This window comes from Phycodurus eques, chromosome 11, assembly GCF_024500275.1.
Source record: "Phycodurus eques isolate BA_2022a chromosome 11, UOR_Pequ_1.1, whole genome shotgun sequence".
Lineage (NCBI taxonomy): Eukaryota > Metazoa > Chordata > Actinopteri > Syngnathiformes > Syngnathidae > Phycodurus > Phycodurus eques.
In genome coordinates this window covers 12,096,346-12,121,572 of record NC_084535.1, presented here as the reverse complement: position 1 = coordinate 12,121,572, position 25,227 = coordinate 12,096,346, and the positions used below count along the sequence as shown (strand labels likewise).

General features: G+C 40.5%; 1 protein-coding gene across 1 annotated transcript; it reads left to right on the top strand.

Moving 5' to 3' along the window:
- Window positions 1–315: 315 nt before the first annotated feature.
- On the top strand, window positions 316–24,674 carry zgc:123010 (uncharacterized protein LOC641500 homolog). The gene is given in 17 exon segments (XM_061690253.1): window positions 316–558; window positions 11,989–12,071; window positions 12,160–12,240; window positions 14,311–14,367; window positions 14,438–14,544; window positions 14,546–14,630; window positions 15,382–15,495; window positions 15,944–15,989; window positions 16,817–16,907; window positions 17,041–17,182; window positions 17,272–17,376; window positions 17,449–17,542; window positions 17,651–17,684; window positions 19,553–19,627; window positions 20,366–20,468; window positions 20,544–20,653; window positions 22,232–24,674. Coding segments are annotated over 17 exon segments (1,521 nt in total). The 5' UTR covers window positions 316–500; the 3' UTR covers window positions 22,368–24,674.
- Window positions 24,675–25,227: the final 553 nt, after the last annotated feature.

Genomic DNA, 25,227 nt, shown 5'->3' with positions numbered 1-25,227 from the left:
AAGTTTCCGTTCCAGCCACTCAAATCTAGTAAAGTTTCAATTTTAGCTACACAGAGCAAGAGCATATTGAATTACAACTCTGTTAACCTGGAAAGACAAGAACAAAGAACACCACTGCAAGATCTGACTGGGTAGTATCCAGTTTTTTTTAAATTTTAATTTAAAAAAAAATTGTTTTTAATGTGTATTCCGAAATGTGATCTTATCAAAATGGAATGTGGCTGTCAGTGCAGTGGAATGACAACTATGCAACACAGGGTGAGGTGGGGCAGGGGGGGAAGGTGCACTGCGGCTTTAAGACGCCGCTCCAGCTCGTCCAACGCCCGCGCTTGACTCTCAGGAAGCGGCTCGGAGGCTCATCCGCCGCGGGCAGATTCCCATAACCGACACGGATTCCGACAATCCCGATGCCACGGCCGTGCGGTGTCTACGCCGTCTGTCGTCTGTGGTAAAAGTGACTCTTTGGCACGGCTTTCTTCTACTGTATACGATAACGCTGGATGGTTGCGCTCAGGAAAATCACCAGAGACATATGTCGCCTGTTGGGGCTCGCCGGCGGTAAGAAACACTTTACGACAAACTTTTGGAAGTAGGCATAAAGTGAGCAAACAACCCCCCCCCCCCCCCCCCCCCCCCGACCCTCAGAGTCGTTGGCGAACACTAGCCAGTAGACTGATTCTTAATTTGTCGTTTTGTGTTCGGAATGTAGAAATACAAAGTGTGTTTTAAGATGAGTTCTTGTTTGGCACAATGCCAGCTACACCCTTTTCCTCGCACCAACTTCAATCCATGCCATAAAAGTGAACTAGTGCACGTCTTTAAAAAGCCCTTCCCGTTCCGCGGAAGGTGGAAGAACGAAACACACAAGTGTGGCTTCATACTGAAACAATATGAATGAAAGAAATGAGAGGAGAGCAGAGGGAGCACGTAGGAATGACACCGATGCCTCAAATCGTTGCTAGCGCCCTGGAGCTAAATAAAAACACAAAAAATAAGGAGATTTGTGTGGGGTATAGCATTGTCGGTTGTTACTAGGGATGGGAATTGATAAACATTTATCGATTCAGATTCCATTACTGATTCTTTTACTGATTGTCATTGGGTAGGGGAATGAAATGATACAAATGATATATTATATCATATGATAACACAAAAGATGTTTCTGCATAGTGCTGTGAGATATGGACAAAATGTCATATCCCTAAATAGGTACTATTGTCTCTCGATTATATATATATATATATATATTATATATATTGGCAGATTTCTCTGATCATATTTCCCTTATTTATAAAACATTTTTTATTGAAAAACTAAAAGGGATACAAGATATAAATACAGCACAAATCCTGGATAAATATCTTGTAGTCAACCAGTTTTCAAGAAATGTACTCTCCTTTTGTACATTGTCCATCCATCCATTTTCTGTACCACTTCTCCTCACTAGGGTCGTAATGGTTTGTAATGTACAGTGTTATTTTAATCCATGCTCCTCTAGCAGTGAGGCCTCCTCCCTGGAGGAAATAATCAATAAATATTGTCCCAACCCTGCAGTTGTATTGATCAGATTCTACTTGAGTTCTATAATTTACAATTGCCTGGGAGGCCATAAAGGTAACAGAGTGCGATTTGTAATTGGATGAGGGCGTCGAGGGGCGGGGAAGAGGAAGCAGAGAGTCCGACTCTAAGGCTGATGGTTGTGGGAAATACTGTACAGTACTAGTTTAATGTTGTTTTGGCGTGATTGTGGCCGACAGTAATCATTTGTTTTGAAATAGTTTGTCGATAGCTCACTGCTCATCCTGGTTCCTTTGTCCAAGCTGCCGGACATAGCATTTGAAAAAGTTGGGTACAGTTGCAGGTTGTGCAGGCAAGACGTTTAATCGCAAAAAAGGAAACAATGAAGGGCTCCAACAAACTATTAGCATGGTTTCAGACTACAAAGTAAAGTGTGGATTAAGGGAGTGATATAGACATAATCATTGAAGGAGAGCAAGCCAAGCCCCCCCGACACCCCACTATAGTAGCAAACGGCACAACTTCAAGCCTTTGAGAAAATATGACCCCTGACTACAGTTGACCCCCACCGACTCGCGGTTCGGCAATCGCGACTTCACCCACCCATGCATTTTTTTTTTTTTTTGGTGTCTTATCCCAGTATATTTTTGTGACAAAACAAAGTCTGAAAATGCTTTTAATTTTTTTTTTGTGGCAACATACTGTTATAGTATGTATGAAATGTATTTACTTTAGTAATTATCTTATTGTGATAAATATCAATAAATAAAATGTTTTCTTAGTGTACAGTATGTGTACATGGTGTCACCATGCAGCGAACATGCCGCCGCTCATGCACGTCTTGTGTGATCAGTAACAGGTGCAGGTCCCTACAGTAGGCTACATGTGCTGTAAATCTCTGCTTATTTTTTGGGCTTTTCGACAATGCATCAAGATGCCACCCAAACGTCATGCTCCTACAAATGCATCTGACAAACAGACGAAGCGCCGGCAGAGAGTAATGACGCTCCAGGAAAGTGTTTACGTCCTTAAATTTTTGCAAATCTGATATCAAGTAATGCTGCAGCAGCACAACATTTTGGAGTTAACGAAAATATTGTAAGGTCCGTCAAGAAGAATGAAACCGCAATAAGGAAGACTGTACAGATTAGTTTTTTTGGGAGTGCTAAAATGGTTGGAGTTGTGTGTTAAACACATTGTGTGGATGGAGTCTGCCTTGGACGTGTGGATTACAGACTGCAACAAAAAGAACATTCTCTGAGGACAGCAACATTATCCAGGAGGAAGCAAAGAATATCTACATGCAATTCTAGCAAAGCCCAGCCAACACATAGGAAGCGGGACCATCATTGGCACCACAAGTGGAGTTTCAAGCAAGCAAGGGATGGTTTGAATGCTTTCAGAAGCAGTTCAAACTCAGGAATGTTTTATTGCACAGGGAAGAGTCATCTGCCGACACTGAAGCAGCAGAGAATTACCTTGAGGCTTTCTAAAAAATGATTAATGAGAATGAGAATGGCCACCTTCCGCAACAGGTTGTTGAGAAGAAGACTCTCATGTTCTGGAAAAAGATGCCTTCCCGATTAACATGGAGGAAACCAAAGCCTTGGGATTCAAGGCACAGAAAGACAGAGTAACACTTATGTGTGGCAATGCTACTGGCTTCATGCTCAAACCAGGACTTATTTATAAGTCTGAAGAATAAAAACCTACTACCTGTGTTCTGCACGCACAACCCCAAAGCTTGGGTCACCAAATAAAGTCCTTGGTTCAAACTGGTTCCATCAGAGCTTAATCTCTCAATCCAAGGATTACTTGAACAATTTACGCATCAAATTGAAAATGTTGCTAATGATGGACAATGCTGGCAGCCACCCAGTGGATTTATATTACGAGGGAGTTTAGATCAAAACTTCGTCCCAGCCCGCACCACTTCCCTAATCCAGCCTATGGACCAGAGTGTGATTTATGCTTTCAAGGCGCTTTACACACTCAACTCTCTGAAGCACCTTGTGCAAGCATTCGATATGGACAATGAATTTATGCTGAGGCAATATTGTTGTAAATTTACGATTGCCACGTTTGACTGTCATCGGTCTATCTCTGGAGGACATGAAAAAAAACTAACAATGCGTGTTGTAAAAAAATGTGGGCAGGGTAACGCAGCGATTATTAAGGCAGTCACTTTAGCGAAAGCACTTGGTGGGGACGGCTTCGATGACAACACCGAAGAAGTCGTCAGCACCCTTATCAATAGCCACTCGGAACCCCAAGCAAACACGGAATTGGCGGAGTTGACCGAGTCTGCTAGCGAGGAAGAAGATTTATACATCGGTTATAGAGCCTCAGGAGGATGAAGGTCTAATATTGGGGCGTTTTTATGAATTTATGAAGATATCCAAGGAATTAACAGAGAAGGCTGAAAAATGGTATCCCTCTATGGAACGCTCTACAAAATTCTGCAATGCCGGCAACGCTATAATTTAGATTTCCAAATGCTTTTGTCATGATGAAGAAAGAGCGATAGCAGCTACTGATCACCATGTTCTTCAGGCCGAAAGCCGCTGACAAAGTGAAGAAGAGATACAACTACTGGTTTGCTGTTGAATGCTTATTGCTCTACAAGAACTGTTGCTCGTTCTACACCTTCCAGATTGCACAACTACAGTAAAGGTAGGCTCTCTCTAATTTTTTTTTTTTTTTTACATCTGAATTGTTGAAGTGTACGTACACAGGTATGTTGTAAATTCCCAGCTGGAAGCTGTTTGCTCTTCAACAATTAATATTTAAACAAAGCAATGTTTGAGGACATTTGAAATATTATTAAAGTGTTTTGTGTATGTAGTTTGTGGTATATTTCAACTATTAATACCTGGATAGTGCATAGGCAGTTATCATTTTTAGGAGAGTGTCAATTTTATGTGGAAATTCGCTACCCGCGGCTTGTCGCGGTCCTTATCCCCTGCAATTAATAGGGGTCGACTGTATATGAAATGTGGTTTTATTTGGCGTGGGAAAGAGAGGGCCACAAACCACACACTGCAGATTGGGCTAAGTGCAAAGCAATGTATTCATGAAACCATCGCAATTGGCATCTCGTAACAAAACACAACACTTATGGACAACAAACTCGAAAGCATCGTAATCGCCATCTCGTAACAAAACACAACACTTATGGACACACTGCCAGATTTTCTTTAATGAAAACGTGGTGAATTGAACACTACGGCCTCTTGATCGCCAGAGCAGGTAAACCCCACACAATCGGGGAACAACTGTATTTACAGTACATTTTTCGCAAAAACGTTCTTCCTTCCTTTTCGGATCACCGCTGCTGTGGATTGTTTACATCAAGGTCTGTCGGGGTAGCGAACCTGTCTTGCCCTGCGCTTTATTCTGGTTGGGCTCTCCCTGGATTATCAAGTCAATCTGTATGCCGGTGAGGTGTAGTTCAAGGTGTTGTGCGTTACTTCGGGTAATCCGTTTTAATTCTAATTTACTCATAGCATACTGCTGCCATATCGGCTTAGCAGTGCTTAGGGCAGGCACACTTCAAAGGCGACACACAACATATCACTGGCTTTGTTGTTACTGCTTTGTGTTGGCTGCCATTTCTGGTGGCCTTTGATTAAAGGCCTTTTCCACACCGCACTTGAGCTATGTGTAAGGCCCGCGCGACACAGCAGCAATGACCTCGACACCCGGTCCACTGTGCTCGAATTTGCAGGTGCTGACGTAGCAGCCTACAAGGAAGTAAACAGGAAAGTTTTCCCGCAGGAGAAGTAGACTGCACCTCAGCAACTTTGGCAAGATATAGTTTTTTGTTGTTTTTTTTCAAATGAAAGCTCCGCCCCTGCAGCACGGTGACGACGTGACGATTGACTCCTCTAAATTGCCCGTAGGTGTGAATGTGAGTGCAAATGGTTGGTTGTTTATTTGTGCCCTGCGATTGGCTGGCAACTAGTTCAGGGTGTACCCCGCCTCCTGCCCGATGATAGCTGGGATAGGCTCCAGCACGCCCGCGATCTTAGTGAGGCGAAGCGGCTCAGAAAATGGATGGCTGGATGGACCGCTCCGCCCAACGCTGTACCTTTTTATATACGTCATGGTATGTATAGTCTCTTGTGGTGGCACGGTGCATGACTGGTTAGCACATCTGCCTCACAGTTCTGAGGTCCTGCGTTCAAATCCGGCCTGTGTGGAGTTCGCATGTTCTCCCCGTGCCTGCATGGGTTTTCTCCGGGTGCTTCTGGTTTCCTCCCACATCCCAAAAACATGCATGGTAGAGGTTAATTGAAGATTCTAAATTGTCCATAGGTAAGAATGTGAGTCTTAATCATTGTTTGTTCCCATGTGCCCTGCGGTTGGCTGGCAACCTGTTCAGGGTGTACCCCACCTCCTGTCCGCAGTTAGCTGGGATAGGCTCCAGCATACCTGCGACCCTAGTGAGGATAAGCGGTGTAGAAAATGGATGGATGGATGGATTTTTCTCTTGTATCCCAAAGTTCGGGACACAAAGACACTGCATTTATCAGAGCTCCCTCCATTTCCCCCAGTACAAGTCAGCCAAAAAAGCACAGGGAACTCACTCTGCCAGCCTCTCTCCCATTGGAGGACTATTCTGATGCCACCGCGACGCCACTCTTGCAATAGAACTTTTTTTGAGTTTGCAGTGGGGTGCGTCAAACGCCCTCTCGCCCCCTCAGCACGTACACAATGAATGGGAAAGTCGAGAGAATCTATTGCATTGCCATGTACGGTGTGAAAAGGCTGTAATCATACTTCAAAATCCCCTTTTCCACCAACCAGCCCAGTTACTTTGAGTTCCTGGTACAAAAAGGTTCCTGTGGCTCATTTGTGTTTTGAGGGTAGCACAATATATTGTTATATCATCGTCATCGTGATGTCTGCATGCACAATAGTCACATCGCAAAGGTCCTGGCTATGTAGGAGGACAAAAGAACCTGGGTACCCAACATGCATTGCGCACATCATTCGACAAATCACAATCGTAGTGTGAATAGTTTAAGCTTGCAAAACATTCTCCAAATAAGAGGCAAAAGGTTCTTGCTTCATTTTATTTATGTAATTCACAGCTGTAATTTACTGTCAAACTTTCACGTAAAACAAATAAACACAGAATGTCTGCTATCTGGTGACTAGTATCTTGTAGTCAGATGCAGGCACAAGGTGCACACAGCAGTGTGTGTTGTTTACTTTAAACTATCCATCCATCAATTTTCTGAGCCGCTTTTCCTCACTAATGGCACTTGCAATTCAGGCCAAAAAGTTATATTTTGGTTTCATCAGACCAGATAATTTTGTTTCTGCACGTCCGAGAATCCTTAAGGTGCCTTTTGGCAAACCCCAAGAAGGCTGCCATGTGCTTTTTTAGTGTGAAGTGGCTTCCGTCTGGCCAATTTACCATAAAGGCCTGATTGGGGGAATGAGTTAGCAATGGTTCTGGATGGTTCCCCTATCTCCGCAAGGGAACACTGGAGCTCCGCCTTAGTGGCCATAGGGTTCTTGTTCACCTCTCTGACCAAGGCGGTTCTTCCCCGGTTACTCAGCTTGGTCGGACGGCCAGCTCTTGGAAAGTTCCTGGTGGTTCCAAACGTCTTCCATTTCAGAATAATCGAGACCACATGATTTTCGGGACCTTCAATGGTGCTGAAATTCTTTTGTATCCTTCCCCAGATTTGTGCCTTGACACAATCCAGTCTCTGAGGTCTGCAGACTTTATACTCCTGCGCTCGCGTGGCCAACAGTGCCCGCATTGCATCACGTGACCGATGCATTGGGCCACGCGGCCCCTATGCGTCACTTGACGCGCACACAGCAGAAATTGTTGCTGCGCGAAGAATGCCGCGGAGACCATCTCTCGTGATTGGTCCGTTTTAGTCACATGCTGTGATGACGGACTCGGCGTTCCCTTTGGTTCTACATACCATCTATGCCGATTTTGCAGCATAATTAAACTTAACAGCTGGTCATCTAGGTCCATTTGTTCGAGCAGACACTGTTCCACGGTCGCCATTGTTGTTGCTTTGTTCCTGAAAGAAAAGTACAACGGCTACCGGAAATGCCCCAAAACTGCAGAGGAAACTCCACCTTGTGGTGTCCGAGCCAATACCAGCCGTAGCGACACTCCCGACTTAGAGGAGAACTGCAGGTCATTTTCAAAACTGCGCGCGTGGGTTGCGCTCGAGTACAAAGGCAAACTACAGTGCGGGATAGCTGCAGTGACGTCAGCGGGGTCTCCGCCCGCGCGAGTATAAAGAAGCCTTTAGACTTCATTGCTTGGTTTCTGCTCTGATATGCACTGCCAAATATGAGACCTTATATAAACAGGTGTCTGCCATTCCAAATGCTGTTCAATCAACTGAATTTACCACAGGTGGGCTCCAAGTTGTAAATGCATCTCAAGGATGATCAGTGAAAATCAGATGCACCTGAGCTTAAGTTTGAGTGTTATAGCAAAGGGTGTTAATACTTATGTACCTATTATGTTTGTTTAAATTAAAAAAAAAAAAAAAAAAATTTACACAAATGTCTGAAAATACATTTTTAATTTGTCATTATGGGATATTTGATGTAGATTTAAAAAAAAAAAAAAAAGAAAACTATACTTAAATCAGCTTTAGAATAAGTCTGTAACAGTAAAATGTGGAAAAAGTGAAGGGGTGTGAATACTTTAGGGTGGCACTGTAGAAATACTAATGCATATTATGTTAAAAGGTGTAAAATCACAGATCGATTAAAAACATGAGTGTTTGGAATCTGCTATACATACTACAATATAACTGGGGATGAAAATAAATTATTTTAACTTCGTCAGACTGGACACTTACCAGCTCAGTACTATGGTGCATTTAAATAGAGGTAGACTTGACACAAATATGTCAGTATACTCTATTATATAAGAAAAAATGTTGTTCGTCACGCCTCGTTGGGAGAATATGACCGCCTCGCTAGCAAGTTCAGAGCAATCATGCTTGGCTGGAAGCGTACCTGGTATATACCTTAGTAGCAGCTGCTCTGATCGCCTAGCGGTGGCCCACGGATAGGCTGGGAAGCAGAGTCTGTTCTCACCTTCGCGGTTACCAAGCTGTGTGCCCGAACAAAATCAAGGGGAGGGGTGGCCGGGCAGCTGCCAGCAAGACGAGCTAAGACGCCAGAGCAAAAACACGAGATGGCAAGGAGGCAGGAGTTAAATACGGGGGCGTGTCGAAGACGACCGAGGACCAGACAAGACCACACCCATCAGCTTGAGTCTGGTCTACAAAATTACATAAAATGGGTTTAAAATCATATATTAATATAAAATAACCTCAACTTGGTACTCTCTTTATTCACAGGTCAAGCACATAGAATTGCTTTTTATACTTTAGTTTTGGCAAATCAACTGCTTATGTTTCAAATCACATTTCATGCTGCTTGGAGTCAAATCAAGACAAACAATTCTCAAAATCTCGCAATTGCGCTGGTAAAGTTGACACACTGACACAGACATCAAGGCATATATTTGAAATATTTCTGCAGAGTTTGTGAAATATTAAAACAGACATTTATCCTTGGTTAAACGTCAAATGAGTTCATGGGTTGCAGTACTCTCAAACACCAGTGGGTGGCGCCATGCATGCACGATTGGATATTAAGCAAATAGTTTGTTGCTGTATTTGCAATTGCCAAGAATTACCCTTTAATGAACAAATCCCAATGAAATTGACAAACTGCAAATTGAGAGGAACATGAACAAAGTGTTGGATGGATGCATTTTGCCCGCGACCCTAGTGAGGAGAAGCGGCTCAGAAAATGGATGGATGGATGGATGAACAAAGTTGTTTTGTCGTAGAAAGCAATTTTATTAAATTTACACATACAGTATACCTGCTTTCAAAACACATTAAACATTCCAAAACATTAAATACACACACAGTGATGCTGTGAAAAACCTTACGTTTTTGGTCTCTAATAGCAAGTGTCTGGGGTGTGTTTTTAGGAAATACTTACTGTAGCTGTAAAACACTTTAAAATATATATATATTGCTCAAAATGTGATATACACACGTTTATATACAGCGGCATTGTACTTTTAAATCACGGCGTAGTAGGGGTTTAAAGGACCTCAAGGCTGAGAGTTCTTGTTGCAACCCTGTCGTGTTGTACATTTTTGTGGAACGAGCTTTTCTTTCAGCCAATCACTCAGATGAGGAGAGACAGAGGCGCTTTTGTTGCTGCTGTCCGACCACCTCAGATACTTGCTACAAAAACATTCCGCTAAAATAAAACAAAAACAAAACCCAAAGTATCAGCGTAGCTAGCTGGACACAGACTGGTTTGCCTTCCTTTTGTGGTTTGTAAATGTTTTCAGGTTGAGAGAAATTTCAAGTGCTAAAAAAGGACACCCTGGATCAGTAGCATGCAGAAAGAATGTCTCCATAATATTTTATCCTGCTTGAACAAACGGTGACACTGCACCAGTTCCCACATCTCAGTGTTTTCTTATCATTTGTGGGCTTCCGCTCGACTCTTCTCTGGGTGAAAAATCCAAATTATCTGCAGGAGTTTCACAGTGGTGTTTCTGAGAGGAAGGTTCTCAATGCCAAACACTGCAGTGGCTTGGATTGTTACAGTTCAGTTTTGTGACACCCTTCCTGAGTTTTTGGATAGAAAACTATGACCTCATCTCTGCAATCTCCAACATGTCATCAGAGGTCATTGTCATTGAACTTTGTCACAAGCAAGTCTTGCTATCTCGGTGGCCAAGCAATCTTGCAATCAGAGCTAATCAATCCTGACTTTGCATAATTTAAGTTTCCACCAGGCAATGCATTTCTGTTCAGCATGCTATCCAGTACAGCCTGCAATTGTGTGATCTGTATTGTATTTCTACTGCTGTGTAACCTGCCAGGAAATTCAATAAAGTAGTAGAATATTACAGAGTTCCAATACCAGGCCTGCGGTGTCCTAATTTTATTTTGTTTTTTTTAAAAAAGTGCTAGTGTGTATGACTTAACTTTTTGATTTGTGGAAATGGAATATTAACATTAACATCCATGAATCCTTGCTCAGTGGAACCTTATAATGGTTGAACACAATCCATTCTCTTTGTCCTGTTCGGCTGTTAGGTCAATCAGAATGGAATCTGTATCCTTTTTATGCCGGAACAGTTTTACGGTGTCAGAGTGGAGTTTTTAAGCTCCCGCTGTGGTATTATAATTGAGGTTTATTGAGAATAAGACTTGATCAGTCGAACAGAACAAAGGTTCTAGAAGGGAGAGAGAAACAAAGACAAAGCACTAATTATAAACAGGATGAGAGAAGTAAATAATTACATTATCTACAACAATGAAACATTAAATATGAGTGTTACATGGGGCTGTAGTGCTACACCCTGTGAGGGAAGGACAAGACAAGCTAGAACAGGACAAGAACAGGAGAAGAAGCATGCAGGACAAGGGTCGTGAATCCGGCTGTGCAATTGAAGTGTGGTTGCATTGATTATGTAAGTTATAAAAGTCTACAGGGCGAGAGTATAAGTGAGGGGATACACAAGCGATTTGCATATTCATTAGTTATTTGTTGCAGTAAGTGCGTGACCCCACACCCAGTGAAAGAGTCCTAGGGGTGTGTGCCTGCGGATAGATGCAAGTAAATTGATACCATTTCCAGAATGGAACATAATCCATTCTGGAACAATGGTATCCTCTCATTTGTCTGAATTTCAAAAATATTTTCCCCCATTGAAAATAATGGAAATTGAATTAATCTAATCCAACATCAAACTGTCCTGATTATGAAACCTTTAGTAACGCTATACAGTTTGCCTGTGTGCAGGCAATGTTTTATGTAAAATTTGAACATTCGTGGTGTAAAAATGAGCTAACCAGTTCAATAATAATGTTATGTAATAAAACCCTGTTAACTGACCAGCTAACTAGTCGGCAGCTACGTAGTTGTGGACTCTACAAACTTCCCGATGCTCACTCATCCACTCTATATTTGTTTACCAAAACGGAAGATGACACCATTGCACTGCATAAATCCCAGTGTTTTCATGACATCATTGGGCCAATAATGTCAGGATGACAAAACTGTTCACACTAGAGACCGACTTCTGCTTTGGTAGGTGTGTCACACACACTTAGACGACAGAGTCTTTGCAATTTCCCAGGAATTTGTTGGGGTATTCAAGAGTAAAATAGGTGACTGTTTCCTTTCGGCCATATGCCAACCGGGGTTTTTGTCACCAAACAGGATTGTGGAAGAACTGTATGCGAGTAGATGGGGAAAACCAACGTTTGATTGGCTCAATTGTTCTTATGGTTAGAGACTTTAGTGCCACCTGCTACTTTGGAAAGTGCTTCAAATGTGTTTTCATGTGGACAGACAGTTGAGAAATGTTATTGAAATAAGCAGTTTATGGTTGCATATAGCATGTATATTATGAGTCATTCTCCCCAACAGGTCCGCCTGCGCAGCAGCAGGAAGGACAGATGGACTGTGGTGCTGTACTCTCTGACCCAAGTGATGCTGGGGCTTTGTCACAGGTAAACAAATGGTGTCAAGCTGACAGCAACACTATACAGTCTAAGCATAATACTTGAGCCACTCTGACTGACTGTGTGTGCGTGTCAGGATGCATTAAATGTCGAGGAGGATCTGAGCGAGGACGAGAATGTCAGACGCAGAGCAGAGCGACGCAGGACCAAAAGAAAGGTTAATGCGCACATGTTGCTCCATTTTAAACATGAGACATATTTAGAGCTCTTACTCAATTCCAAAGAAGGCGATAACGAGGGCTGCAGGCATTTAAAAATTTTTTTTTTAGAAATTATTATTCTACTGATTCGCCAATCTGTTAATTTGAAACAAATGTATTTTGCATTATTAAACACAATAACATGCATAGGAGGTGTAGTTATTTATTTGTATTATTATTATTTATTTTTCTACTCGGACTGCACGATTTCGGCCAAAATCATAATTATTTTGATCGATATTGTAATCACTAATTATTAATCATGATTATTCCTCATGTTAGGGAAAACTCTTGATTTTCAACAAACAATATGTAACAGTTTTCAGTGCAAAATTAATCTTTAAATAAGAATAAATGTACCGCACAAAATTCTACTTGACCCAGGGCTAACTGAATAAATATGCTATTACAAAGTGCAATCACGAATTGCAACTTAATTGAAGCAAATGCAGTTCATGCATAAAACGCAATAACATTAGTCTAATAACATTAGCACCGACTTTTCATTTGGAAATCCTTGCCGTCAATGAAGTGAATTGTCAAGGACGGGTACATCTCCGTTGTTCTGCTTGACAAGTGGTCAGTCATGGCACAGTCACAAACTGCAAAGAACTCAACAATTGTGATTTTCCCACTCTATTTACTTCTGGGGTTTTTTCATTGCGGTCAGGCCAGCCGAAAAAGTTGAAGTCAAGGCAGCTGCTACTACGATTTTTAATAGTGTCTTACCATGACATGCTCCCTCTCTGCCAATGGGCAGAGAGGGCCAACTTAAAAATAAAAGCTTCATATATTCCTATATTGGACATGAGTGCCATTTTAGGCTTTTATTTTGAAGTTGTCCTCAGAGCCTGGTGCCGCGCTCAATGAAGCCTTAACCATGCGTTTGCCCCCCGGTGGCTGGATTGACTAGGTTGCGGGTACTGCTGCATATGAAGCACTTTTCATATGCAGCATTTCAAATGTAAAAAAATCGCCCACGATCAGGCTCCTTTAACCGTGGCAGCCAAAATCGTGATCACGATTAAAATTTGATTAATTGTGCAGCCCTAGATTATACTGTAGTATCTGTACCTTTGGGCAGTACGGTGGCCCGACTGGTTAGAGCGTCAGCCTCACAGTTCTGAGGACCCGGGTTCAATCCCTGGCCCCGCCTGTGTGGAGTTTGCATGTTCTCCCCGTGCCTGCGTGGGTTTTCTCCGGGCAGTCCGGTTTCCTCCCACATCCCAAAAACATGCATTAATTGGAGACTCTAAATTGCCCTGTAGGTGTGACTGTGAGTGCGAATGATTGTCTGTTTGTATGTGCCCTGCGATTGGCTGGCAACCAGTTCAGGGTGTACCCCGCCTCCTGCCCGGTGACAGCTGGGATAGGCTCCAGCACGCCCGCGACCCTAGTGAGGATAAGCGGCTCAGAAAATGGATGGATGGATGGATGGATGGATGGATGGATCTGTACCTTTGACTTTGTGTGTATGGCTTTAAAAGGCTGGGCCTGGCCTAATGAGTGATGTGGGTTAGGTAAGAGTAGAGTTGGCTGGCTTTTAAATGGTTAGCTCGTCTGCGTGTTGAACAACTCCATGTGAGTTGTGGCCATTGGCCGCTTGTGTGTGAATGTAGTTATTATTATGTGTTTGTTTTCTTACCGTTTGTTAATAAAGCGATTAAATGCTCTGATCCCCTGCAGGGGGGATTACAATACGCTCTAACAGTGACTATATTAAACAGTAACTATATTAAAATAGCTACCATCGATACGTTACCTTGTGTTGGCGATTGTGCTGAGTTGCACTATATTGTCCTTAAGTGGGAAATGATCCCAAACTTTGGACATTCTCTGTCTTTAATGGACTCTTTCCTCCTGGCTTATTCCTACACATCCGTGATCCGTGTGACTGCAGTAACATTAATCTGTGTGGAAAAATGATGCCTGCAAAGGTTGGAGCCAGATATTTTGCTGCAACCTTTTTTTATAATTATTCCATTAATCTTTGCAGCCCTAGCGTCAACTTCTAAATCTTTTTCCAGCGCCGTCGAAAACGTAAGAAGCAGGAGCATGTGAAGCAAAGCGAGACAGCTGAACAGGTAATTGTCATGTTTTTCGTGTTTGATTTTGCTGTGCTATGTTGGATAATAACATGGTCCTCCTCATTAGGATGATGAAGATAGAGGCAGCAAGTCTGAATTGGATGACAGTGAATCGGAAGTGGAAGCTAAGACGGAGGGGCACACACATCTGCAAAATGAGGACAAAAAGGATGCAAAACCAGCTTGCCTCATACAAGCTTGCTACCTCCAACACCACCACTGCTTCCAGAGAGCATCACAAGGCAAGATCAACTGAAGAGGTTTGTTCACCTATTACGTCAGTCTTGAACCCCTGTAGTAGGGGGGAACCTATGGCACATGAGAGCATTTGATCTGGCCGGACATGCAATTGTAAAAACAAAACTTTAGAGGAACTGTTATACAAAGCCCCAAAACTTTTAATTTAATCCATATTTTTTCATAAACCTTGTATTTCCCTTGGAGGACATTATATGGTGTGTGGATCCTTTAAAAAGTGTTCGCCACTCCCAGGGCAACAGACCTTAGAATTTACTTACTTACTACATACTTGCATAAAAATGACACTTAATCCTTAAATCATAGGTTGTAAAAAATCCACACAATAAACAACATTGTTGTATTTTCTTTGGGAACAGAGAGAGTTGATGAGCGGAACCATTTTGTGTCCAACCAACGTTATAAATTTCTGTTTAGCTAGCAAAATACAATTGTAAAAAAGGAAAAATAATAGTCAGTGTTACATTTTGTTGAATGTAGATTTAGATTGTAAGTTGTTTATTGTGTAAAAATATTGTCATAACATTACTTAAGTTACTGTGATAAAATATCCAGCCCAGTATTGTCCACTCCTAATGGAAGTGAAGTTTTATATCCAATCAAACTGGCCTTAAAAAGGTCTTAAGCATTTTGCTTGCTTAACAGATATTCTGAAAGAGTGAAATGGCCTCTTACAGGACAAAAGTTTGCACTCCCCTGCTCGATACCACATTCACTAAGTCATTGTACAACATGTCTTGCTGTTGCCTACAGGAGCCAGAGTGGGACATGAGCAGTGCCTTCTTTGCAAACGCTGCCAGCCACATCAAGCATAAAGGAACATGCTGCAAGTCCAAAGAGAACAAAGAAAACGAGGCCAAAAAGGAGGTATCATACAGTCATGCCGCGTGATGAGGAATGCCTCTCATAATGTTGATGTTATACTGGTGTGTTTGTTCCTCTGGGCGGTGCTGTGTAGAAACTAGACTTTTAATCACCTTTAAAAGCAGCTGCTGGAGTGTGCATGTATTTGGGATGAGCATTTGACTAGATTTCCTTGATAGACTTTGGGGCAAATTAACAAATCAATCAATGAATTGTTATTTTTTAATTCAATGCCATTGACAGCTATATATTTCAAATATGCCTGTTAACTGGGATGACTGGCAGTGAATAATTAAAGGGGATGAGTGTAGCTTTCTGTGAACGATCTGAACTCCTGTGTTGTATTACGTAGAATAAGCTGCTCAGAAGAGTTGTCATAGAGTGCAGTTTGTATCTTGATGTACACATTCATAGCAATGAATTTAAACTGACCATGTAAATCCCATTGCAGACAAACGTAATTGACACCACGACGAAGAAAAGTACATCACTTGCAGGTAAAGGACTGAAAATAACATTTAATGCCTCTTCCATGTTCAAAGATTGTGCAATGCTTTAAACGATGTATACACAGACATGGATCTTTTCAAAAACATACTTTCCAACACACTTTTGTTGAAGTGAACAATTCTGTTGATTTTGATCATCTTTTGTGCATTAATTTGAGTTATGTGTCTATGAATGTACTGTACATGTAATATCTCACTATAATGAGCAACAGAGGTGTTCGGCCTAATCAGATTATGTTGCTTTTTCAGACTTCTGATTCCCCAAAATACATTAAAATGTGGTTTCACTTGCAATTTTTTTTCCCAATCCCTCATAAATTGGGTAAGATATCATATACTGTGAACTTCCACTAATTGCAGGGATTCTGCAAATTGTTGGTACTCCTAAAAGATGTTTGTAATTGTGTATACTTGCTACAAGATGGCAACAAAGTACTTAAAACAGAGAAGACCATAAAGCACTGTATGCTCACTACTATTAGTAGCTCCGTTGGGAGAGAAGCAGTAGCATGCTTTCACACTTTTGACAGTGCATGAGGTGCTTAAATTTAACAACAGCACCAACATTCCACCAGATAGCGCTAAGGTAAAACATTATTGAGCACAAAAACAGTGAATAGCTGAATTTTTTTTCGTGAAAAATAGGATAACGTCTTCCCAAAATCTGTGAGAATATTCAAATTCACAAAAGCTGAACTGTGACTATGCAGGGATTCACTGAACTCGTAATATACTATAAATAAATAACCTATGCATGTATGTATGGACCTGGCTTGAACCAGTTGCTGAATCTCTGACAAGCATATGTTTTGTAGAAAAAGGGATAAAGCTGGTGCAACAGGGGCAGTACTCAAAAGCAGCCTGCTTGTTTACAGAAGCCATCAAATGTGATCCAAATGATTACAGGTGCGTTCCCTTAATCATTTACCTGAAGTTATTCATGTATTTATTTCGTGTTTACGCTTAAACATTGTCAATTACTAAGAAATGGCAGGTATGCTGGAAACACTTGTCGTGATTGAAACTGATGTTTCTGCAGGTTCTACGGGAATCGTTCTTATTGCTATTACTGCTTAGAGAAGTACCCTCAGGGCCTGGCAGACGCCGAGCGCTCCATCCACCTGGCTCCAGACTGGCCCAAAGGACACTTCCGCAAGGGCAGTGCTCTTATGGGCATGAAGGTGGCCACTAGCACCACACTCGCTTCACATGACGTATAGCTTTTCACTTAAGAATAATTGATTGACGACTGCATGCGAATGTGTCTTAGCGGTACTGTGAGGCGGAGAAGGCTATGGAGCAGGTGCTAAAACTGGACAAAGACTGTGAAGAGGCTGTCAATGAACTCTATAATTGCAAAGTGCTGCAATTGATGGTGAATGCACATGCAAATGATTCTATTTTGTTAATGAAGACATTTCCTTAAAACCTCTTTATTGTGCTTCAGGAGTTTGGTTTTGAAGAGGTAGAGAGCACGTTGCTGCTGGAGAAATTCTCGACAGTGCAAGCTGTTTTGACTTGTTGCTTCGACACCGCCGGAGGTGGTGACAAATGTGACAAATATCAAAGAATCATATAGCATAGGATGCCCCGCACCCCACCTTTCCTATGTACTCCCTTAATCGAGCTTTTGTTTCCCCCTTTTGCAGCTGCAAGCCAAGATCAGTCAGTTACACAACTTGGGTAATATGACATTTTTTCATGTGACTGTAAAGCATTTTACCACGTGCGTCCTTCTTGCTTAAAACAGCTTAAGTTTTCACCACGTTATCTGTGGTGATTTGAGTTCATCCTCATCGGTTAAAGTTATGGTAATAGTTTCATGTTATGAGACTAAAGTTGGATGTTTTAAGAAAAGAAAATTGTAATATAAGATAAATGGTTACTTTTTTCCATTTATAAAGTTGTAATATCATGAGAACAAAATAATAATAATTATGACTTTATGTCTGAATGTCAAAATTATAACTTTTGCCTTAATATTTCAACTTTTTATGGCAAACTTTTAACTTGATTCTCTTTTTTTTGGTTATGCTTTTATTGTCATAAAATGACATTTTTTGTAAAAATCTATTTGTAATATTCTGATTTCATTCTTATAAAAGGACTTTTTTTTCTTAATCATATCCTGACAAAATTATCATAAAATGCCTTTTTTCTTGTAGTGTTCTGACTTTATTCCCATAAAATGTAATTTTATTTTCTCACCTTAGCTTTATTCTCATAAAATAAGTTTTTTAAAATTCTATTCTGATGAAATGACAGCTTTTCAGAATCAGAATCAGAATCATCTTTATTTGCCAAGTATGTCCAAAACACACAAGGAATTTGTCTCCGGTAGTTGGAGCCGCTCTAGTACAACAGACAGTCAATTTACAGAACACTTTGGAGACATAAAGACATTGACAAAAAACAATTGTGCAAAAAGATGCAGAGTCCTCTAGCACTTAGAGCAGTTCGAATGACTAATATTGCAATAGTCCGGTGCAATGACCATTGTGCAAAGGGCGCTGAGAGTTCAAGGAGTGTATGCGGTTTAAAGTGACGAGTAGTGCGATCATCTGGGACAATGTTGGTTGTGCAAATGTTACAGATACTCCTCAATCAGTGTGCAAATGGCGCAGATGCTACTCTGGCATGAGTGGCCAGTATATGCAAATAGTGCAGCATGGCGAGACAACTTACAGTGAGTGCACGAGTAACACATATTTGGCCCCACAGAAATGTGACAACGAACTCAAGTCAAAAAATTGCCAGCTTGTTGTAATAGAATTATAAGAAGAAGTTTAAGAAGTTGATCGCAAGAGGGAAGAAGCTATTGGAATGTCTACTAGTTCTAGTTTGCATTGATCGGTAGCGCCTACCTGAGGGAAGGAGCTGGAAGAGCTGGTGACTGGGGTGCGGAGGGTCCAAGAGGATTTTGCACCCCCTTGTCTTAGTTCTGGCAGCGTGCAAGTCCTCAATGGTGGGTAGGGGGGTACCGACAATCCTTTCAGCAGTTTTGATTGTCCGTTGCAGTGGGAGTTTGTCCTTTTTTGTAGCAGCACCAAACCAGACTGTGATGGAAGAACACAGGACTGATTCGATGACCGCTGTGTAGAACTGTCTCAGCAGCTCCGGTGGTGTATTTTTTTTTCTCGTAATACTATAACTTTATTCTCAGAAAATGATGTATTTTCTCCTAATATTCTTTTTTCTCAGAAAATTGAACATTTCTTATAATATTCTGACTTTATTGACTGCAAATATATTCTCAGAATATGAGATTTAATATTTCTCGTAATATCACAGCTTAATTTTCATTTTAAAATGAAGCATGTTGTTAGATTGAGTTTCACGTTTGGCCTAACTGTCATTATTTTGAATTAATCTGCATCATCTTGACAATTACAACTGAAATGATTGAAAGATACATTTAAGCCCTTACCAAATTTCAGTTGGGCAGCAATTTCTGCTACCTGACACCCAACAATTATCGACCGTGTGACAAATTGTAGTCTTGTTTTAGTATTTGTTGCAGTTTCACATTCCCTCTGTTGTTTTTCCACCAGCCCTTGCCCATCTCTGTGGGTGGGAAATGTGACGACGGAGCTGACAGAAAAACACCTCAAGAACCTTTTTAAAATGTACGATAAAATATTTTATTATTGTTTCTATTATAAGGCAACAATGTGTAGTAATCTCACAGAAATAATAACACTTCATCATATGGATACTAAACTAGCTTGTAAGTAGGGTTGTCTCACTGCCATTGTCATGGCAACAATGATGTAGCCTATTGTACTGGTCGCGGACCAGCCTGGGCACTTCACTTCGACTTTATTTGGGGTGGCAGGTGTGTCCTGATTCTCATTTTGTCCTGATTCTCAGTTTGAATGTGACTGGTTAATTCTGAACACAGCCACATCCCCAATTGTAAGAGGGTGTGCACGCTTGTGCAACCACACGTCAATTGTTTATTTTTACTATCCCTTGCAAAATGATTTAAAAAAATTATTCTATTGAATTGCAGACGTTACAGGTCACACTAATGCTGGAAATAGTTTTGAACTTATTTGTCTTGGTGTATTTTAGATCATAAAAACCTGGCATTTGAACACGGGTGGGTAGACTTTCTATGTCTACTTTAAATACAAAATGCTGTTTTTAAATGCTACTTTATTCATTCAGGAAAAAATAAATAAATCTGGCTCCATTTGAAAATGTAATTGACCCTCCCCCTTTGATGCTGTAGCATAAACACAAAGGGTGCTAACTATGCAAAAAAAATAAATAAGGAAGGGGGAGGAATACTTTTTCAAGGCATTGTATGTTTGAAATCCTTATTTTATTGATATCTTTTATTTTGATTATTTACATGACAGCTATGGTGAGATTGAGAGCATCCGCGTCCTGCACGAGAGGTTTTGCGCCTTTGTTAATTTCAAGAATGTTAACGACGCGGCCCACGCCATGGAGAAACTCAACGTGAGTACTCTGCAACTTGCACACTCTTCATTGCTGCCACAAAACAAAGCCCTTTTACAGTTGAACCTCCCTCAGGGTTATTTAATTGAGAACACGCATTTAGTGGTGCGCTATCCGGACCGTCGCTCTCAGCGAGTTCTTCCTCTTCCACTCGGTGTCACGCAGCAGGCAGTTGCTGCTGCTGGGTAAGAAACTCTCCATTGTATGGTGGTGCCTTGACTTACAAGTTGTATTTAAGAAGATATGAATGCAAAGACGCTTAACTCAATAATATTCCCATTGAAATAAATGGAATTGGGGGATGGTGGTCCGGTGCCCGTGCCCCTCTCTCGGAGACTGGTCGGGGCACTTCGGCCGGGCTCGGGACCTCCCTGGGTCCCGGGGGGTCGGTGGCATCCCCCTAGTTGGGTTCCCTCCTGGACGGGCTCCACCCTTCCTCAATGTGCTGGCTCAGCAACTCTGTACTCCAGTTGACTAACATGCATGTGATTATGGTGTTCATTCAGCTTTAATGCCTTGTTCTGGAATCACTAACAACAACACGTTATGCTAACTCACAGGTTCTTACAGGTGTTTAGACACTAAAAAAAGAATCCCACTACACCATTCATCGGTAGCACTCCCTTGCTCATTTCCCACATCCTGTCCTGCCCTTTTCTGTCCTCTCTTGGTTAGTTATTGCATGTCCTCACCGGGTGCCCCCACCCTCCCCCCCAATCTACAAATGACTGTTATAATGTTACTTGTGTTCAAATAGCTAGACTGTCTCACTATTGTTCTGCTGTGGTTGGAATTTATGTTTACATTTCATTTTAGTCCTACATTTGAGCATTTTTCTGTATATTATTGTGTATCGAAGATAAGATACCAAAAGTATCTAGTTCATGTCCCTGTTTGACATTCAGTTTAATTAGAGTTTATGTTCATTCCAACATTTGTTACAAAGCTACAGTGGTGTACTTGTTGTTTTTTAATAGCTTAGACTACCAGTATTAATCTTGGCTTGATATGCACTGGTCCTGTCAAAAGTGTATGTGTTGGACAGAACCCATACATAATTAAATAGAATCTAAAGATTTACACAGTTTGTGCATCACGATTTCATGGTTCAATTCACTGCACTGCTCCTCCTGGTGTCTGCACTTTGGTCACCAGAGGGCAGTATAATACATAGACATAATGATGAAACGTAGAAGAACTAAGCTCCAGTAATATTAGTTGTTTTTCATAGAGGGTAAATATGTCTGTGAGTATTGTTGTATGCTCTTTATGCATGTTTTGCTACCGTTTATACTGTATGTTGTTTAAAGGTTTAGAACTATTGCAATATCAATTATAGATTTGTTAGTCCGTCTGTACCGTTTCCATTGTGTTAGCATTAAGATAGCGGATTAGTCAAAATTATTATTATATATGGTTTAGTTTGATATAAAAGTTTAATTGAAAGTTTAATTTAAACCCCAACTGGGAGGGGCAACAAACAGCTTGAAACAAACATTTGGTGTCTTTTTTTTTATTTTTATTTTTTATTTTTTTTTGGAAGAATTCCTCACTATCTGCTGCTTCGCTCCCACCATCTAATGCGTTTAACTAACGTTTTTGCTCGCAACTCAAGACAAAAATCCAAACAACGGCTCTTTTTGCGATTAAACTCATTAATTAGGGTCAATGGTAAGTCAAGGTACCACTGTGTTTTCTTTTTTATTTTATTTATTTTTTTCCCCAATAAATACAGATTACATGTTCTCCTCCTCTATGCCCAGACCCCGGCGGAGAGGCCCCGTAAATGGAGACGAGTGTTACTTCTGGAGAACCACAGGCTGCCATTTCGGGGCGAAGTGTCGCTACAAACACATTACCGATCACAAAGGCAATGACAGGAAGCCGTGGCAGCCTTAAACTGACGTTTGCCTCCCTAGTTGACAGAAAACTGGGACACACCGTCAATGGAACTGGATGGTACGCTACTAAGCAGAGCAGCGTCTCTCGACCAGTATGTAATTTCCCCTGGTAAAAACGGAGCACAGAAGTCAAGGTCAGTGCCAGCACTCGGGTTGAAACGCAGGAGAAGTCAAGCATGTGCCCCAAAATCCACTGGGAATGTGATGACTTTCACTGCAAAACAAAGGAATAACAGTGTCGCCCCATGGTGACATGTTGACTGCACTGAGCCTTAAGGGACCAAACCTCAAAGACGCACGGACTGATATATTCTATTGATTCTGGTCTGTACAACAGTGAACAAATGATTGTATTAGTTTGTACACAAGAGAAGAGTATTAGGCTACGCTGAAAATAAAGAAATGGGAAAATTACAAGAGAAAAAAAAGTCAAGTTACAGGAATAAAGTTTGGAATGTACGAGAAAAGAAAAAAAGAGACACAGTATGAGACTAAAGTCAGAACATTGAGTGATTGTCGGAAGTGCCACGTAGACGTAAAAAACACTCTTCTGGTTTTTGTCTCATAATATTCTGGCTTTGGTCTTGTAAAATGAAAACCTTTTGTAAGTATCAGGGTAACTTTGTGTGTAATATTACGGCTTTATTCTTAAAAAAATGATTTTTTTTCTCATTATATTAGGATTTAGATTTTCCCAAATTACAACCTTTTTCACAACATGGACATTTCGTCTTTATTTCTGTAAATTGCAACCTTTTTTTAAAATTACGACTTTATTCTCCTACTATGTTTTTTCTCTCCAACTCCAATTTTATTGTTGCAACAATGATTTTCTTATAAAATTGCAACTGTTGTAAAATGAGACCATGTCATATTAAATCTTTTTTCTTGTGATATTACAACTTCTTTCTAGTAAAATTACAGCTATTCTTTTAAAATGTAGAGCTTTGTTTTTTTTTTTTGTTTTTTTTTTTTTACACCGGTGTAAAATGACAACTATTCTTATATGACCTTAGATGGATATAATTCACCCCCCCCCCAAAAAAAAATTCCTTATGATTTTATTCCCCGAAAATATATTTTTTCCCTCATAAGTAACTACTTACTTTTTGGTAAAATTACATGGTTAGTCCCATAAACTGACATTTTGCTTGTAACATTCTGATAATTTTTTCAAATGTCTTTATTCCTTGCAATAGTCTGACTTCCTTCTTATACAGTTCTTTTTTCCCCTCATAGTATTACACCTTTATTCTCAGATGTGAAATGAGGACATTGTTCTTGTAGTGTGACCTTTTTTCATGTAATATATTTTTTTTTATTACCCTTGTAATTCTGTGACTGTATACTTGCAGTATCATTCTCGTTATTTCTTTTCAATGTGGCCTTAATACTGAAACTTTAGTTGTACTTTTCATCGTCAGCCTTTCCTTAAAACTGGACTCCATGCTTTTTGTCGTCATCAATCGCTACATGCTTTTGTTTTGATTCTTTTAGCCAGTTAAAAAAATAAACTGACAATGAATTAAAAGAAAAAAAAAATCCAGGCACACGATATTAATTCCTGTATCCAACGAAATGGCCACTTTATTATACTTTTTTTGCAGTGGGAACAAGTCACTGCTGAATCTATGCAAGAAAAATGCTGGCTGACTTTTTCTGATACACGTTTTGGCCTTCCCCCATGTTGCCATGATGCATATAAAGAAAAGCAGTATTTGTGATCTCTCAGTATTTCTTTGAACCAAAGAATCTGGTGGCTCTGCACAAAAAAAAAAGAAAAAAAAGGCCTTTGCACCAACACTAGCACATTAAAATTGGTGTCATCCAACAGCAACATAACTGAATATTCTCGTTTAGGCCTACACTATGTTCATAAGTAAGAGTAACAATATTTATTTCCTATTTATAGATCTTTTTTTGAGTCCTGCCATAAGGACAGGTTGAACAAATGTTTAGTACAAATGTTTATTGTTAGACAAGCATTCTTATTAAGCACACTTTAAATGTTAACACTGTTTGTGGCACTTCTGCTTCTCGTCCATTATTTTCTGCCTTATGTTTTTTTTTTTTAAAAAGAGAAATTGGACAACAGACTTGATGATCGATCACATTTGCTTAATATACTATATTGCTTTTATTTGTGTTTCACCCATTTTCCAAGTGTTATTTCAGGAAAAGGGATTTTCAATTTCGATGTGCACATTTAGTGACCTGCGCACTGCATTGTTAATCCATGACATATTTTGTATTGTCACTGCACTGCAATAGTGTTTTGTATTTAATAAATGTTTTTTCAACTACATTACTCACGTTATCTTGTCAGGCTTTTCTATGATTTTCTTGTTTCCACAGGGTGGCAGTGTTGCTCATGCTAAATTTCCACAGTTCCCAATCTCACCCTGTCAAAAGATCGCATTTTTCCCTTCCCTCAAATGCAAGATTTCCATCCATCCAATTATTTCTTGGCAGCTTTATTAACCCTGTGAATGTATGTCTGAGTCTGGAAGGAAACAAATGCACTTGTTACTCATATTAATGTACTGCATGCTCCTGCTGAAAGGATTGGTAGAAATACACTACTTGAGTTCAGCATTTTTGTATACATTGCAAAATTGAGGACGTTTGAAACTTAAATATTGGTGTACTATGACCTTTAACAAAATGTACAACAATCAATTTCAACAGGTGCATTGTCACTTCTAGTTGAAGTTTACTGTAAAACTAAACGTAAAACACAGAATAACCACAAAGCTACCTTTGGAAGTCCACTAGCTTAATGCTAACACATGATGGGAAACGCCATAGATGGGCTAATAAAACTACCATCAATATTGCAACAGTTAATAAACCTTTAA